General features: G+C 37.9%; 1 protein-coding gene across 1 annotated transcript in view; it reads right to left on the bottom strand.

Annotated features, from left to right (window-relative positions):
• LOC130596395 (cytosolic phospholipase A2 epsilon-like) overlaps positions 1–18,048 on the bottom strand; it is a 32,039-nt gene that overhangs the window by 6,698 nt on the left and 7,293 nt on the right. The window contains exons 4-14 of the mRNA XM_057403941.1: positions 15,533–15,669; positions 14,688–14,819; positions 13,987–14,027; positions 8,749–8,791; positions 8,142–8,205; positions 6,737–6,879; positions 6,507–6,596; positions 5,741–5,778; positions 4,031–4,166; positions 2,141–2,277; positions 740–962 (exon numbers count right to left, since the gene is read on the bottom strand). Of these exons, the coding sequence (XP_057259924.1) occupies positions 740–962; positions 2,141–2,277; positions 4,031–4,166; positions 5,741–5,778; positions 6,507–6,596; positions 6,737–6,879; positions 8,142–8,205; positions 8,749–8,791; positions 13,987–14,027; positions 14,688–14,819; positions 15,533–15,669 (1,184 nt within the window). The remainder of the gene's footprint in view (positions 1–739; positions 963–2,140; positions 2,278–4,030; positions 4,167–5,740; positions 5,779–6,506; positions 6,597–6,736; positions 6,880–8,141; positions 8,206–8,748; positions 8,792–13,986; positions 14,028–14,687; positions 14,820–15,532; positions 15,670–18,048) is intronic.

Here is an 18,048-nt window from a genome sequence, read left to right as displayed (position 1 = left end):
CACCCTATATGGATTCTTGGATTTTGACATATGCAGAGAGGTTGACTGTAAATTGAGCCAAGGAAAAAAAAACATTCCCAAGGAGAAATATGTGTCTAAGTGAAAGGTAAGGGAATTTCCTTGGCTGAACTTCAGTGAACAGAATAGATCATATTTTAAGATGCTCACAAGCAGATGCAAAAATACACTCTATTGCACATGACAATTTCAAATTTCCTTCAATAAACATAAACCAGAAACAAACTACTTGAGTTACACTATTTTTAAAGTATTAAAATTTACATCACACTTTCTAAAAATTAGGTAACATATTTAGAGAATGCTTTTTCTGCTGTTTGAATCTTTTCCATATGCAATCTATAAGTAAGTTACTTTACAAATGCATATCCTCACTTATGTTAGTGAAGTTAGTTATTTCAAATTTTTAAGTGTCTCTTCTAGTCAGAATATTTAATGTCCAAAGTAATTAGTTTACATATCAAAATATATTTTTTCTCAGGATTTTAGTTTCTTGAAGAAGACAGAACATCTTTGCCTGCAGTGCCATAACTATTTCAGTTCAAAGTCAGCCTCACTTTACAGCAAGAGTAGCATTTTAGTAATGATCTGAGTACACAGAACTTAATCAGCCACTAAACTATATTTGCATTAATGGTACTGAATGGCATCCCAGGATTTATTTTCCTTTATAGCTATAGAAGTCCTCCAGGTTTCTGGAAGAAAAAAAAAAGAGTAATACCTTGTCATGTAGCATGGATTCAATGACAAGCCCCCAAAGGTCTATGAAAGAAGTGTTATGTCCTTCTTTAGCCCTTTCCATTAGGTCATTATAATAGTACTTCAGACAATCCAAACTAAAACAGCAGATCTTGGATTTGGTCACTTGCTTGCGAGCTTCCTTGATTGCATCCTCCAGATATTTTTGTGACCAATTAGCATCTTCATATAAATTTGCCATTGTCCTGAAGAAGCATTAGAAGAAAATAATGAAAGAGTAGTAATGCTGTGGTTTGGCTTCAGAGAACCTTTGTGCAACCTGTTTGCCTGTTTCTTAGTTCTTATGGGGTTCACAACAAAAATTTAAACACACCTCAAATACTTACGTCAAGAGCAAACAGAACTTCCAAGCACTCCTGGGTTTGATAATAAAAGTTTACATGGACTCAAAAATGATCTGAGATATTCAAGGGATTTAAAAAAAAATAGCACCTGAGGCTATTAAATACAAAGACTCCACAAGTCCTCAGAAAATCCATCTTCGAAGGGGTAAGTATTCTGGGGAGCAGTCATTACCAGTTTGCTCTCATCCAATGTTTGTTCCGAAGTACCTTCTAATGGCTTCTGCCAGCGAGAGAACTGGACACGTCTGAGTATGGCCATTTTTAGTGTCTCCTTGAAATCGTTACACAAACAGGCACACTCAGATTTCCACATGCATACAGAGAAGTTAAAAGAATTTTGGCAAATATTTAGACAAACCTGCCATAAAGGTTTGGAATTACTTAAAAGGGCTGGCACAGAATTCAGTGCAAAAAACCTCCCCACTTCCAACGAGGTGTAGAGGAGTGGACCTACCTAGAACCCACTTGATTAAATACTTTATATCATCTGCTGAGAAGAGACCACTTTATACTGACCAACCACAGCTGCAGTCTCTCCAGGGTCAGAAACTTGGCATCACTTGTTGGACTGTCTGTGACAGCAGTAATTCCACTAGCCCCAAATATATCTTTACCAGAGGGAGTTGCACTCTAAATCCAAAATGGAAGTGAGAATAAGCAGCAAATGGCAGGCATAAATTCTTCTTCTCATTTTTCTTCAATTTCCAGTCTATAGATGAATTTGTTGCATTTAGTCTAAGATATAGTTGATAAAATATGAATAGGGAATAGAGCATTTACATGAAAATATCAGGCAAAAACTGTGTCAATGTGGTAAAAAAAGGCAGCTGATGAATGTGATGATTGATCTCTTATTCAGTGTGTTTAGTTTCTTTGCTCTAGGTGGAAACAGTGGAGATTGTAGGAAACATGGAAATGCTGTTGCTTTACTAAGTGCCGTATAAGCTGATGATGCTGTACAAATAGTCAAAGGTATTGAGCAGAAGTACAAACATAAACCTTGTTTGGGTCATTCTTACCATGTGGTACCTGATAAACCACCAATGTACGAAATGCAGTCTAACAGATTGAGTTTCTGGAGACCCAGCAGGCTGCCATACATTGCCGTCAGGGATCTGGTCCCTCCACCAGTAGTCGTGATGGCCACAACTGGCACCTGTACAATACAGCAAGGCAGAAGAAGCGAAGGGCTGCATGTATTAGTGACAAGCAACCCTTCTTACTGCAGAAATCAGGTAACAAGTTACAGGCATTGGTACAAATAGTTACGTTACTTCATGCAAAAAGGATGTGATTGTTGCAAAAGGTTCTGTTGCCACCACCTGACTGATGGGAGAGGGATGTCTTGTGTCTTACCACTCAGGTCGGGTGGGTGGGAGGCTGTTTGCTTAATAAATAATTGGAAATGAACCTCATCACCCTGGAATTCTTCTCGAAGTGTGTTATTAGAAGCTGTCATAGAAAATACAGGATTTACCATGCCCGAGCAGATTAGGGATCTGTGATTCTGCCTCTAACAATGACCAGTGTCTCAAAAGAATGCACAGCACCCTGTAATCAGCCAGACCCCACAATAGCCAAAGCCTTCCTGGCCTCAGGCCACTAATTACTTTATGTCCTGAAGCACAACCATCAACAGGGCTTCCCCCATTCCAAGGTCCAAGTGTGATTGAAGAGACAGACAATTCTTTTTTTAATCTTTTCCCAATCTAGTACAACCTTTGCTTCCGTTAGCATCTTGAGTTGTGTGGATGTTTACATGCCCTATGGAAAATGGCTATTTATACCTAACAAGTATTAGTATCCAATTTTATCAATTAGAATAATAAACTAGAATAATTTCAAAAAGTTACATTTTGTTTTTTATATTTTCTAACCTTTTTCATTATGAATTGAAATTCTGATGTTTATCCTTTTTTTTTTTTTTCAGTTCAAATAGAAGCCAAAAAGAAAGAGGGTATTTTTTTTTTCTTCACAATTTTGAAGTTAAACACTTGAATAAGAGATCCAGACTAAACAAACCTTTTGAAAAAACAGTTTTAGTCTTGCCATTTTACTATTACCACCTAAACCACTTTCTATGTGCCAAAAAACTCAGAGAGCTATGAGAAAAATATTATTTTCAGCGTTCTTGAAAATCTGATTTCCTATATTATGCTCTGGTATGAAATCCAAAATAAGATTATTTTAAAATCTGTATCCTAGCCACAGCACTGTTTCTTTTCATTTTCAGCTACAGATTTTTTGCTGTTGGGATGTCTGTACTTCAACAATTTTCAACAACCCAGCTAGGCATAAGCACTTGCAAAGCTTATGGCTGAATTATGGAGGCAGAAGCAGTGGCTACAGTGATAAAGCTACACTTTGAGTTAGCTATTTCATCTATACAATTCAACAATGCTGTGAGATTCACTCTTCTTTCTCATCTTAACAGTTTTATTCTAGTCAGTTTTCCCAACAAAACTCCTTTTCTGCTGCAGAAACCACTCAAAGTATTTTTATTCAGATGTCTGGGTGAAAATTTTTGTTTTCTCCCCTGCAAATGCTTTACAAATGCCAAGACTAGCACCTTGTCACTGAGCTTAGGCACACTATTTCCCAGGCAACAGTCCTAGTTGTTCCATACTTGCTCACTATAAATTTTCCTCCTGAAACCCATGGGCAATTTCAGGAATGGATTGAATTAAGGGCCTGTTCAGAAGTTTTGGGGCTACAAAGGCATTTATCCTGCCTTCCCAGCTCTGCTGCATGAACCAGCTACTGCTTCTCTTGTTCATCTCTTGCCCTAGGTGGCCAGGCCTGCCCCAAGAACATCAGGATTAATTAAGCTGGTTTTATTTGTGGTTTTGATTTATAGGCCAGGCCCCCATCCAGTAGAGGGGTTGCTACCAGGGACTGTATAGGCTTGCCTCATGCTCCTTCAGGTCCTCCTCTAAATGAAGAATCTTTTTCAGAGCAGCAGCAACATATTTCTTCCTCTTCCGCAGGAAGTCCTGCTCTTCCATGCACAGGCCAAACCCCAAGCGCACATCCAGGTCTCCTGAGCTGGAATAGACAATGGGACAAGTCAACGCACATCATTTATAACTGCTTTCAAGACCTGTAGGGCAGGTGAATTTCACAAATCATCTGTAAAACATACTATATATTGATCAATGAATAAAGAAAAAAAAGCATTTCTATTGCCAGAAGGGAGCAATAGTGAGGATGAGGAGGAGTTTCCAAGGTGCTTTAGATTTTTGCCAACATAGGCACAAATACAAGACATACAATCCATGGAAAGATCACCAAAATGGGTAATTGCAGTGATTATTTTTTCTGTATCCATTCCATGTCACTGTGACATTCTGGAAAACTCAAGTAATAACAGTATTTAAAGTGAAGGTCTAATGAGTTGTGTGATGGAGCTTGAACTGCAGAGCAGGCGTCACTCCCTGCTCAGCCTCTGTCCTGTGAAAGCCTTTCACCTGTGTGCTGAACAGATTTCTAGATAAGCATTTGTAAGCTTCATCCTGCAAATATATAAGAATATTCATCATTTTTTCCACATAAGCAGCCACACTGAATTTTTTCCCTTTAGAAATGTGAAGCACAATCCAAAAAATATGCAGAAAAACAAGCTACAAAAGCAATAAAATGGCAGCTAATGCTTTGTGCCTTCAACATAAACGCACGTTACTGAAAAGCGCACTCAATATTGACCAAATCGTCTGAGTCACATCACCCTCTGGTGGCTGCAGACTCTATCCTGAACATTACTTTCATCAGTATTTTACAAACCTGAATGTTTCAAGGGTTAATGTTAGTAACCTCTGTTTTCTGGCAAATTTGGTAATCATAGTGTAATTTTGAAAACAGAATAATGTCGACTGATTGACCTTATAAAAACAAACACCTTTTTTTAGCTACAGACCAAAATTTCTCTCTGTCCTTCTGCAAATCTGTCCATCAGATTTACATCTGAGTATTTTGTTATGGGCTGGGATTGAACAGGTAGCTCTTCTTACGCTCTGAATTTCATCTATACAAACTGCTTCCATGCTCTGAAAATCCACCTTGCTTCCCTTCTGTATATCACCTAGTAGTAGGGATGCTATGGACCGTTTTTAGCTGCACTATAAAACTTCATTGTCTTTGATTTTACTTCTGCAAGTCTGTCCTTGTGAGTGAGTTGGCAAAGATGCCAACCCAGGTCTCAGGTCTCAGCTCCCATTCTGCTCAGTGAAGCAGGAGAGAGGGGCAGAAGCCAGGCTGCCCTACATTTGGTTTGTGACTTTGCAAAGTTAGGGTAGAGTTTATTTCAGTCATAATACAGATTTAGCTATTGGCATAAATGGGCAACAAAACTAATATGTGAGTAGTACAGTTTTACTTGTGTCTGAGAAGAGTAGTCATAAAATAGAGTAATTTACTCTGAAGAAACCTACCAACGCTCATAAACTCATATTGAACTGCATGATCCTGTAACTGCAGTAGACTTGCACTTACCTCAGGCACCACATGAGCACAGGGCAAAGCACTCACGGGGCATGTGTTCTCCTCTCCACCTATCATAGAAAAAAACCTAGATAACTAGTTTACAGTAATCCTGGATAATAAGAAAAAAGAAGCTATCTTACCATTTTCTTGCTGTCAAGCACAAGTGAAAAGAATGATCCTAGGAGTCCAGAAAATAAAGCTAATTACTACCAAGTTTTAAAACGTTTCTTTCCTTACATTCAGGCAATGTTCATTCAGTAAGAGAGGAAGTTCTTAAATACTAATTCATATGGCTGCAGACGTTATTTTGGTACAATTCACCAAAGTCCCACTCCCTGCTCTGGAATCAAATTCTTTCTTATCTAACAAGACCCTCTGGGGCATTTAGCATACCACAAGCTTGCGTGTTACACCAGTTTATAATGTTCACACTTAAAAGGAGCAACAAGAATGAGACAAGTTACAGTATTAAAAAAGAAATACATATAGTTACAAACAAAAACACTCTCAATAATTTTGAAGTTATGATTGGAATTAAGTTTATATTCTGGATATTATTATTATTGTTACTACTTCTAATACTGCTACTACTAGCCATTCTGGAATTACCCCAATATCCCAAAAGACATTTCTGAATACATGTGAATAATGGTCATTTCTGTTCCTTGAAACCACTTGATTTTAATCTTGGGATGCAGGTTTGTAATGATTTTCATATTATTCTAATTATTGTTAACACCTCCTTTCTATAAAGTAAATAGGACAGTGTTAATATTTTTAACACTATCAATAAATAGCTGCTAATACTTTACACAGTGATTTTGTTAATCATCTGGTGACTTATTTCTAGGATAATAAAATATTGAAACAACAAAATATTTATTTCAAAAGGTTCACAGCACTCACCTCTTCTACTGTTATTTCTTTCTGCAAAGGGAGTGAATTCAGAGGGAAAGAAAGGACCCCAGATTTCTCCTTTTCATTTTTATCTGCCAGCTGAAACAGTGTAAAAAGTGGTAGGGATGCACACATGAAAGGTTTGTCACCTCTATAACTTATTCAATTTAGAGGGCTACTTAACTTTTTCTTCTGATTTCATTAAGGTTAATGATAACTTACAGGAGGGGAACATTTACCTCTTCTGGTAATACAATTTCCAGTCTCGTCTGGTCATTTATGATGCAGTGAAATATGATGAAGTTAAGGCTGGGTTCAGAGTCCAGCAAAATCTTTTGGCTTCCTTCATGGGATCCTTTCACTATAAATGTAAGCTCTTGGTCTAAACACAGTAATAGGGGAGGGTGGGGAAGGAGGGAGAGAGAGAATTTTTACTATTCCAAGAAAACAGACATAAGTAATAAAATCCACTTCTATTCTGAACACTTTCTGTCTGATTTTCCTGACACCATGGTAATTAAGTAGAATTCAGTGGCTGAAACAGAAATAGAACATCAGTTTAAAGGCATTTTGGTTTATTCAGGTTGAGCAAGACAGTCATTTAGTTGATGTCAGTCTGTTCTGGTTTGTTATGCACATTTCATTATAAGTTACAGTAGTCATAGAATCATAGAATCATTAGGGTTGGAAAGGACTTTAGGATCTAGTCAAGTGATTCAAACCCCAAAATCAAGCAGTCTACCTGACATGTACCCTCATTGCTAAAACTGAAACCATCTGTCAATCCAAAGGCTGTGTTCCTGGCACAGAAAAGGCTTTACATTTACAGAGAGATTGTATGCTGTTTTCTTGCAAGATCAGGCCAAGAGGCATATCATTTTAGGTCACTAGCCTTTCCTCCCCATGTTACATTTCAGTCTGAAACTTCCTTTAATGCAACTCAGCCATTGCTGCATTTTCTCTATAAAGGTCAATTTTCGTTTCATTAATTATCTCAAAACAGCCATGATTTTTTGAGATTTGCTTCATAAACTGCTTTACACAAGTTACTGTTTATTTGAATTACTTAACTTGAAGACTAGTGAAGAGTCCTAATATATTTCTTAGAGATACATTTTAAAGCAAAGTCCTGATTTGATAGTGGCTTCTATTTTGTGCAAACCCCTTTGGTACATTTTTACATTCAATTTAAGCACTTAAGTTTACCATTTTTTGCTCAAGCAACAACAGCAACAAAATCTCTTTCATAACCCTGAATGTGCAGAAACTTTGTACATATACAACCCCAAATTAAACATACAGGATGAGATTTCCACATATTAATTGTAACATAATATTAAAGATCTGACTTTGCTAAAAAATTTCATTTTGAATGAGCAATTAACAGAGAGAAATGAGGATTTTTTCCAAGTGTTCAATTCTAGTATAAATGGCTCTATTTTTGCACCAAGTTAAGATCTGGCTTGGAATGAAATACTTGACTTATATGGATTTCAACAGATACAATCTCTCTGCAAGGTGGGGCATGGTGAAACTAAGTGTTATGTGACACAGCTAAAGTAATAGATTATTAATTTTTCAACATCTGTTGTAAGAACTGAATCACAAAACAAAAACAATAGGTTAATGAAGCAATAACCTCACTTGTGGATTGCTGGTTCAGCTTCCCTGTATCCACTCTAACCTCCAAACAGGAAACCTCACGTGCCTGGAACAAAAGATAAATGATGATTGAGAGAAGAGCAAATGTGATTGCAAGTGATTCATACTGTTCTTAACCAAACCCTCTAGTTCATCAATGAGCAACATAATTGTTATCTATTACTGTGTGTTCAGATAACAAAGGCAATAGTGACAAGACATTTTGCGAAGTCTGAAAGTAAAGAGGAACAAACAACTCATGAGCTGCTTGAAGTTGGAAATACAGATAAAAAAAGATGAGACCTATTCAAAATAACAGGCGTATTGATATATGGGACTATTCTTGTGAGCATGTTATCATTTCTTCATTAAACCCCTGATAGTTATGGGTGTAATGAGAAAATAATGTGTAGAAAATTCAAGTTTATAGAAGAAAGTAGGTGGCGCATGTATGCTGACAGCAGCCTTACAACATGCTAACAACAGATCCTTTTTCTCAGTAGGTCTGTGGCTGCTAGTACTGGCTTTGAGACACAGCACAGTTTCCAGAGTTAAAAATATGAACAGTTTTTATGCAGGCAAGAAAAAGATTGTAAAAAATATACATTACCACTAGTACTCCATTAGTAATAATGGAATCAGGATAGTCTGGACTGAAAAACAAAATGGGAAATATAATGTCATGGGTTGGACAATTCAGATAAGTATTTAAGTCTATGAGTTAATATATTACTCATTTTCCCCATCAACTTTGACATTTCTGACTAACATTCTCACTCAAAAATACTTTAAGACTTTTAGCAAGCATAGTTTTGATGACAAGCTGAAAGTTTTTCCATCCACCCATGGCAGAATATGCAGCTGGGCTTTAACTCCAATGGGGTTTTTCTGCTTTAGTAAACCATACAGTATGTTCTGATATGCGGCATACTGAGTTTGAGGAGAGCTGGAGGCTGTTACGTCCATCTTGATTGTTTCGATCATTGCGTAGTTTTACACATGTATGCGTAAAAGTTTTTCCACTTATCCATCTAGGGACAGATGTGGGTTCATACACTGCAGACACCAATTTTTATATTCTTAAGTATTTTTTCCCTCAGAAAAATCAGGCAATCTCTCATTAAGGATATCTTATACCATACTATTTTATTGAAATGCAGGTGTAAATTCATTCAGTACCTCAAAAAAACACCAAAACAGATTAGTCCAAAGGCAATACATACATACATAAAATTATAAGGATTGAGCAGCAACTCCTCAACCTGCTGCGGAGAGTATGAGCTGTTTGTTCAGACCTTACAAGCTATGGATTATAGACTCTGTAGCCACATATATAGTTGAGATATGTGTTTCATCTCAGCTGAAGTGAGGCAATACCCTTCCTTTAAAATCAGATGAATGACACTGTTATCCATTTTAAGGGAAGGTTTATCACCTCTGTTAGATTTCAGTACAAACACAAATGAAAATAGCTTTAAAAAATTTCTCATGACAAAAAATTCTCCAAAAATTCCAAAGCTCACAAACAATTTAAATTTTCATTTCCAAATCAATATTTTCCTGTAAGAAAAAGATATGGATTGGTTAAATACAGTGCAAAACACTCAGGAAAAGCTTTCAAGTAAAAGAAAGCAAACAAACAAAACAAACACGCAAAGAAATGTGCTTAAATACCATTCAAGTTTTTTTTCAGACAAAAAATATTGCGCTTCATTGCTATTTTGTAGTCAAATAGTTGTAATGATACAGACATATGGTGTCACTGTCCTCAAATACTTCATTAAGGAAAGCACAGAAACAGCATGGTGGATATTAAAAGATAGCAGCCTCCATAGCCTGGTAAAATGAAGATGGAAAGACAGGAAATGTCTCTTGATGGAGGTAAATACCCAATAGAGTGTGTTATTATTTGATGTATTGGCATCAGCAAAGTATGAAGTACTTAAGGGGTCCAGGGCATGACCTTCAAACTGGAGGAACTGACACAGTTGGACACAATGGCTTGGAAGGCTCCTGGGAAGAACCAGGACAAGAGAGGCATTAAGCACTAATGGCTGAGATGTTCCTTTTGGCCATCTGGGGTCACTGCCGTAAGGAAGCCCAGCTGCTGTCCCTTTTTGGTTACTCTCTACATGGCACTTGCAACATTTATATCTTGAATTTCAAGGCTTCTGCTGGTTACAGCATAAAGAGGATGTTTTAAGAACAGCAAAAGCACTGACCTTGTTCTGAAGCTCTGAGATTAGCTATGGCTAGAAACCCAACTAAGCTGGGTGCAGAAGAGCCCTCACTATCCAGGTTGGCAAGGACCTTTGTATCTTGCCTATCTCTGGTACACAGAACATCCACTTCTCAAGACTTGGCTGGTAATTTCCCTAACAACCAACCTGTTATTAGACAGCCCTTATCACACATACTAACATTCCTGTCCTATCCTCCATCACAGTCTGTGATTTGCGGCCTTTTTTAATGCAGACCTCAGTTTTACTGTGAGAATTGGAAGCATATTATAGCCTGTGGCCAGGGAAGCCAGAAACAGAGACCCTGGGCATCTTTCTTCCCTAAAAGTCTACTGAAGGGGAGCCTAAGACTGCAGCAGACTTTGTGAGTCAGGGGATCACTTCTCATCACCTGGCATTCATAAACTGTTACCTCCTCTTTTTCTGATCATGCTTGACTTACAACAATATGGGCAATATTGTAGGGGACGTTACAGCTACATGGATTCTTAGATTACAGGTCACATCTACAGTAGACTACTATGCATGAGGGATCATCTTTCTCAACACAAAACTTTTGCCTTCAGTGCTGTTTGAGGCCCGTGGCTTCTTGCCACAAACACAAACGTGAGGAGTGCATTTGGCCCCCAATGGGTGGAGACTCAGCAATGCCTAAACCAAATGGCTAGTGTGATCTGCTGGTCGGGAAATTTCTCAAAATAACGCAGCAGAACTACAGAAAGAAAAAAAGACTTTTATTTTCTAAAAATTATGTTTTTGCCATATTTTAATAATATTTAACTTCTATACAACTTTTTGTACACCTATTTACATTTATTTGTAATAAGTGGGCTTTGTTTTAAGCATCGTCTTTCACATTTGAAATACAAGAAAAGGGAGGGGGAGGCGAGATGAAAAGTTGCATTAGAGTAGTCCTTCATTCTTCTAAGAGATGTTTTAGATGCAATTCCTCAACTTGGAACATCTGAAAGATAGAAAGAGGCCAAAAAGAAGATCAGCAGACCCAGCAAATACCCTGGGGTCCTCAGACCTCTCCTTGGAAACTCAAAGTACCTTTCAGTTCAGTAGAAGTCTCTTTGGGGCCCCTCAACATCAGATGTGGGCTTCAGTAGAAGTCAGAGGGGAGGGGGATGTTGAGTGAGCGAAGCCACCTGGTGAAGCGGGATCCTGTCTCTGTAGCAACTCGTGGAGGCTCATGCTGGTTCTGGACCCTACCAACGGAAACACAAGAGAGAAAGCCCACATTACCATTGATAATCATCAGAAAATTACACAGAAAGTACTAAAGTACTCAAATCAGCAACCTGTGTACAACGACCTTACCTTTTCTGTCACTGCTGCTCGAGGGCAGCAGCTCTCATGCCAGCTGGGCTCATGTTATGGGCCCATAAAACATTGGGCAGGCGTTTGCAATCACTTGGCTTGGTTGCTGGTGAAAAAGCACTTGGAGGAAGGAGCATGCCTTCCTCTCTGTGTTGTTAGGATCAAACATCTGGCTTTCAATACCTGCCATGTGTAGTGGCAGAAAGATGAGCATTTGCAGGTACTGCAGGAGTGGTGCAAGACTGAGGCAAAATGAGAGGGGTTTTTGCAGTTGTGGAAACCAAACTACCAAAACGAAGGCTTTCTTCCATTTTAAATAAAAGATAATGGGAATGAATGCACAAACCAATTTCATACAGCCCACCAGGGTATCGTGAGGGAATTTTCACAATGTTCTTTGGTAAAAGTAACACAAAACCCAATTCTTGCAATGACATCAATGGGCAGACAAAAATAGGAGTCATAAAATCACTACTGTAGGTGCAACCCAGAAAATTTTCTTGGCCTGGGGTCACACTTCATGTGTGATATTGTTTATCTGAAATGCTGCAAAGAAAGAACAGGCTAATACAGTAAATTTTGCAGTTGATAAAGTCTGGAATGAAGACGGAAAAGGAGTGAAAAACTACTTCAGATAATGTCAGATAAAATGTGTTGATGGGAATGATTACTAATTTCAGAGACAAACTGCCGTATTTACCTCCAGGAAAGTATATTTTCTTTGCTCCCATCACAATATCAGATTTGTAGAAACTGTACTCCATGGTTAGCTTTACTTCTTGTTAACGCTACGGTTGGCTCTCCCTCTCTGAAAATTACTTCTAATCTCTCTCAACACTTCTCCCATCCAGAAATGCCAAAAAACTTTGCCAAAACCTGCTGAGCGTACTCAGCACAGGAGAGGTCAGTTTGGTTCATAGCTTTCTGGTGACCCATCTCAACTACTTCAGTTCACTCTTTCAGAACTTTTTTTCAGGCTCGTTAGTATACCACTGGTAATTGCAATCCCCATTGTCTCCAATTCTAGTGCACAAACCCTTCCATCAACTACTCTCAGCATCATACTTTTCTATGTTGAGCGCGGAAAAAAAAACCCTCTCAATATCCTCCCAAGATCACAGTATTTCATCAGTTTCAGATGCGGTTACATCTTTATTCCGAACTTGACTGACAGGCAGAGCAGCAATGACCACCACACATGTGCAAGAAATGCAAATAAGGGATTGTAGAGGAAATGTTTATCTGCCTTCCAACAAGAAGCCCATTTTCCTAGAGAAGCATCTTTCTTTTTTTCTCGTTCCTGTTGGGACCTCACAAACATATTCCCCAGCTTATGATGCAGCTGTTTCATGCCTTTGCATGTGGGGCTTTTCAGGACACAACTATTACATTGGTCACCCAGGTACCACACCATGAATGAATAAAGCAGATCAGATGTGTTCTTGCTGTAGTAAACAAACCATGACTGCAATTATGTTAAAATCTCTTCCTCTGGACTGCCAAGGATCCTTTTTATTTGTACAGTCCCCCAGCCCTCACCTTCCAAGCAGTAGAATTCCTACTAAGACAGAAGAAACTGCAGAAATTGCTGAATTTCTGACTTAATCTATGTCTCCAGGAAAAGAAATTGGCTACAGGGTCCGATAGAAGAGTTTGACAGAGCCGGCACACACATGCCCCAAGACAAATTCCAGCCTCTGTCCCCCTATGCAAACCCACTCTAGCACAACATCCAAGCCAGACAACCTACCTAGACCTCCCTCATCAAGAGGTAAGATTATCAAGAGTGTGATTCTATGTACCAATTCCATAAGCCATCCTCTACTTTGCAAACAAATGAAGATCTTAGACAGGCCATTTGGGATGTCTACTGGAGCTGCCTTCCCCAGTGAAATTATTGGTGTTGTGACCTCATTGTGATAGGCTCTCTTTGTCTTGTCTATAGACATCTAGGCTTGTCACTCCTTCTTTTATGTGTCAAAACCTCTTGAATATTGTAATTGTCATCATACTTCCTTGTGTATTGATTCAATGACAAAAAGAGAACAGGACGAAGTTGGTGGCCAGGAGGTAGCAGTCAAAGAGGGTAAAGATGACATTCTCAGATATTCAAAATCTTAAAAATGTGTATCCTGAAATCCCAGCTTACTAGACATAAATAAAAACACCTAGATACTCCTTTCAGAGACCATAGATTTGAGAAGCACTGTCACATATCAACCAGGTTCTCAGACTATTTCTATATTCAATACAATAGTTTATTTAGAATTTAGGACTCTACTCACGTGTTCTGCAATGTGAACTCCACCTCCAGCTCCTCACGTGCCTGAAGAGAGGGAAAAATGAAAGAAATTTATATTACTTATTTTTCTTCATAGCTTTAATTGTACCAATTACATATAATTTGTAAAATATTTATTTAGAATAGCACTTAAGATAATTCCCAGAGCATAAGAATAATTGGGAAAAAAATAATCAACAAAACCACAACATCAATAAAACCCCAAACAACTATGCCAACCAAAGATACCAAATTTTAAGATGCTGAAAAAGCAGTTGCTAAAACTAGTTTTTTGAGGTCTAAATGCCATATGAGCATGGAAACATAGGAACTTTAGCTATTCTGCTAAAACAGCCATATTCAGATTAAAATTCACAACGCAAAAAGAACTAGCTGCTTTAATGTTATTACAGTTGAAAGAGACTGAAAATTAGGAACTTATACCAAGAGCCAACAAATGAGCCAGAAATATTCAGAATTAAGGCACCAGGTATTTATTTCTAGCTGCTTCCATCCTAGATTTTTAGAGTGGAGATTTTTCATAACAAAAACCAGGAGGGAGCCCTTATACAAGGATTTATATTTTTTCTTGTAATTTCAGCAAAATCCATTTAAGTAGATTTTTCCTAATACAAATCACTGTAAAAGGATATATTTAGACGAAAGGAAAGAATTTGCTTTGTTCTCATCAATTCCATCGCTCACCTGTGGATTCAGCTGAAACTTCACTCGAACCGTACGTCCTACGGTGAGTTTATCTATATCGAAGAGAATTGTGCAGAGTTCATCATCCCTGGTGACCGTGTCTTCATCACAGACCTTCAGCTCCAGCACATTCTGCACAAAGAGGTTAAGAATATCATGGAGTTATTTCTATAACTAAGAGCTCCATAAAGCAGGAAAATCTCAGGCCTAGGTCTTTCTGCATCCTCTAGTTTTCGGAGAAGAAGGAAGAAGCAGAAAGAGAAGCAGAAAAGGGAAAGAGATTTGAGAGTATTAGACTTCACATTACTGGTAACTGTACATACACAAAGCAGGCTTGCCTGCCTGGGGAAATTAAACAAGACAAGCAGGTAATGAAGAACATTTGTGAATTTGTGATAAATAACTGTGTTAAATCACAGAATAATAAAATGTTTGGGGTTGGAAAGGACCTCAAGGTCACATTTCTACCTCTATTGTAGAACATAAAGAATGTTTAAAGGATTTCTTTTCCACCATACCTAGAACTAATTGATCTTACTGCTATTTTTATGTGACCTTTAACTTGGATTTCACTTGGATATCAAGATAGGGAATAGGACAATAAGGCCATATTCTGCAGGGCATTTAATTGATTCTCACTGCTTCAGTATAATGGATGTTTAAGTAACAAAGAGCTGGAACAGAACAATACCAAGAAAGATGTAAGCAACATTTTTTTTCCTGAGGAATCTTTAACACCTCCAGAGTTTGTAAACTAGTTGTATACGTATTAGTTTATTGTAGTTTTGCTTTATCTATTGACTATCTGCACACAGAAAATTATGAAAACCATTGACTTTCACAACCTTGATTCTGCGATCGATCTTATAGCAGAAAGCTTCATTCCAAACAGGGTTTTTGCTGTTCCTGATGGTTCTGGTCCGAACTTTCTCAGTTGAGGCAGTAGGCAGCCACAGTGTCACGTAGCAGTCTGAAAGGGTGACTGTATACCGAAAAGATGAGCAGAGTGATAATACATCCATAAAAAGAATGCACGTTTAACCCTAATAAAACAAAGGTAACACGGCAGGGGCTGTAGAGTGACTTATTTTCTAGCATTTCTACCACAGATTTCATACCTCAACTTACAGAAAGCCTTTATCAAAGTGTTCCCCCATCAAAGCTGAAATGTTTAAAGATCAGAATGTGCCAATTTCATATTCATTCATACATTTGACAGTTTTAGAAGTTCTGCCTCTCTCAGCAGTCCTTTTGGAAAACAAAATCAGTTTCAGCACCGCAGTGGAATTGCTATTCATCTTTTTCCTTCCTACTGCTCTATCTGTAGACTGAAAAAATCCTGCCCTGACTCTTGTCTGAATAAGGAAGCTGTGAGTGCCACCAAAGACATAAGCTGCTTCCATATTCTGACCCCCAGTTTTGGGTTTGGAGGGAGAACCACCAGGGCATGAGACTTGCAGAAGCTTGATACAGGCACCGATGTCCTTTCTTTCTTACCTATAATGTAATCTCCCTATTTCACATTTGCAATGCACAACCAGTCATCTGGTTCTTACAGCAACCTTGTGAGTCAGAAGAGGTCAAATAATTCAAGCCATAGTCAACCCTGCATTGTGCTAAAAACCTGTAACAATGTTATTACATCACATTAAATACAATTTTCTTCATGTATTTCCTCTTTCTCTTTCAGTAAGAACTACAGATTTAGTTTTTTTCTATCAGCCATATTTTCCCCAAGCTGTGCCATATTGTGGGGTTAAGAGTCAGCAAAACTTTGATAATGGGTGTGGAAGGAAAGCATTTCCAGAAAGTGGCCTTGGCCAAACCTGATCAGAAGAGCATGATGGATCAGATATTCAGCAGAAGCACAAGTGAAGGCAAATGAAAATGTAAATGGTTAATGGCAATTAATGCTACAGCTTCCGTTTTCAAAGATCTTGAGACACACTGATGAATTACTTCACAGTGGTAAGGTAAGGATTAAGCAATTAAACACACTGAGAAAACTTGACTGACTTGCCCAAGATTCCATAATGAAGTCAGGGTCCAAAACACAGGCTGGATTTCCAGGCCTATACCCAAATCTATTAACATTATTTAAAATCACCTTGTTCTGGAACAACCTAAGGGAAAAACTCTCTTTTTTCACTAGAGAAGTAAATAGGAACATGAGATCAAAGAGGAAAGATTCACTTCAATAAACTAAGCACAAACACTTCACTAATGAGAAAATACAAAAAAAAAAATAACCCAAATATTGACAAAGAAAACACCAAGGTTTAGTCCGAAAAGCAGCAAAGTTAAAGTGGGGGAAATAAATGCTAACTCAGAATTGTAAAAAGTAGCATACTGTTAACATTACAAACAGGTAGAAAAAGGATATTTGTGCATAGTTAAAAACACTGAGTTTTCAAGAAAAACTAACCAAAACATTTTTCCTTTTAATGACTCAGAAAAGGTAAAGACTACCTGAAATATCCTTCCAGCTGCAGACAAAACATGAACAGGTTTTCCACATTAATTTGGGTTTCTTCAGAAACCAAATTTTCTGCTGAGAAGACAGAAAACACTCCTGCTGAAAAGTTTTCAAATCTCTCTGCCAGATACACTTTAAACAAATCCTTGGGATGCCCAGATTCTGAATTGGGGTATCTCAAGGGGCTAAAGATACAGTATCTATCTGTTCCTGAGACCAGAACAGAAGGTAATATAGCACTATGATGTGCCAAGAGGCTTCATGATTCACTCTGCTAAGGAATGACTGAGAGCAAGATATTCCTGAGAAGAGCAGCCATAATGAGTTGAAGCATAAACAGGCAACCTGCTGGAATACACAAACGTAGACACAATTGTGCATGCAGGTTTGCAGATGCAATTGCAGTGACTGCCTGGTCAGATCACATGTTTGGGTGGTGCAAATCACCACTCAGGCATTTGAACATTTGGATTTTGTTAAAAAAAAAGTCATGCAAGCAACTATGAGCAACAAAATGTGTGCTTCTGTACATAAAAATAAGTCTGTAATTGCTAAGAAACCCAGAACTTTTTATCTTACAAAGTGCTCTCTTTCTCTAATGCATCAAATGACACATATCATAAAGCAAAGCAGTTTGATCATCTGTCATTTCTAGAGTAAAAAATATGAAGACATAAGCAGTTAATAAGGCATTCAGTAAATCATAGCAGAATTTTTAAAGCTGGAAAATAAAAGGAAAAAAAAAATTAAGCACCATAGTACTACATTACAGAAGATGCAGAAGTAACCCAGAGTGCCACAAGTAAGTGCAGCGGAGATTTATTCACTGATACTAGTCATTCATTCATAAATACTGTTGTTAATCACAACTTCCACATGTTCCAA

Source organism: Pezoporus wallicus, unplaced genomic scaffold (genome assembly GCF_028554395.1).
Source record: "Pezoporus wallicus isolate ANWC-B61680 ecotype Strahan unplaced genomic scaffold, APGP_CSIRO_Pwel_v1 contig_8673, whole genome shotgun sequence".
Taxonomy (NCBI): Eukaryota; Metazoa; Chordata; class Aves; order Psittaciformes; family Psittacidae; genus Pezoporus; species Pezoporus wallicus.
The sequence above is the reverse complement of the archived record's forward strand: the minus strand, read 5'-3'. Positions and strand labels throughout refer to the sequence as shown.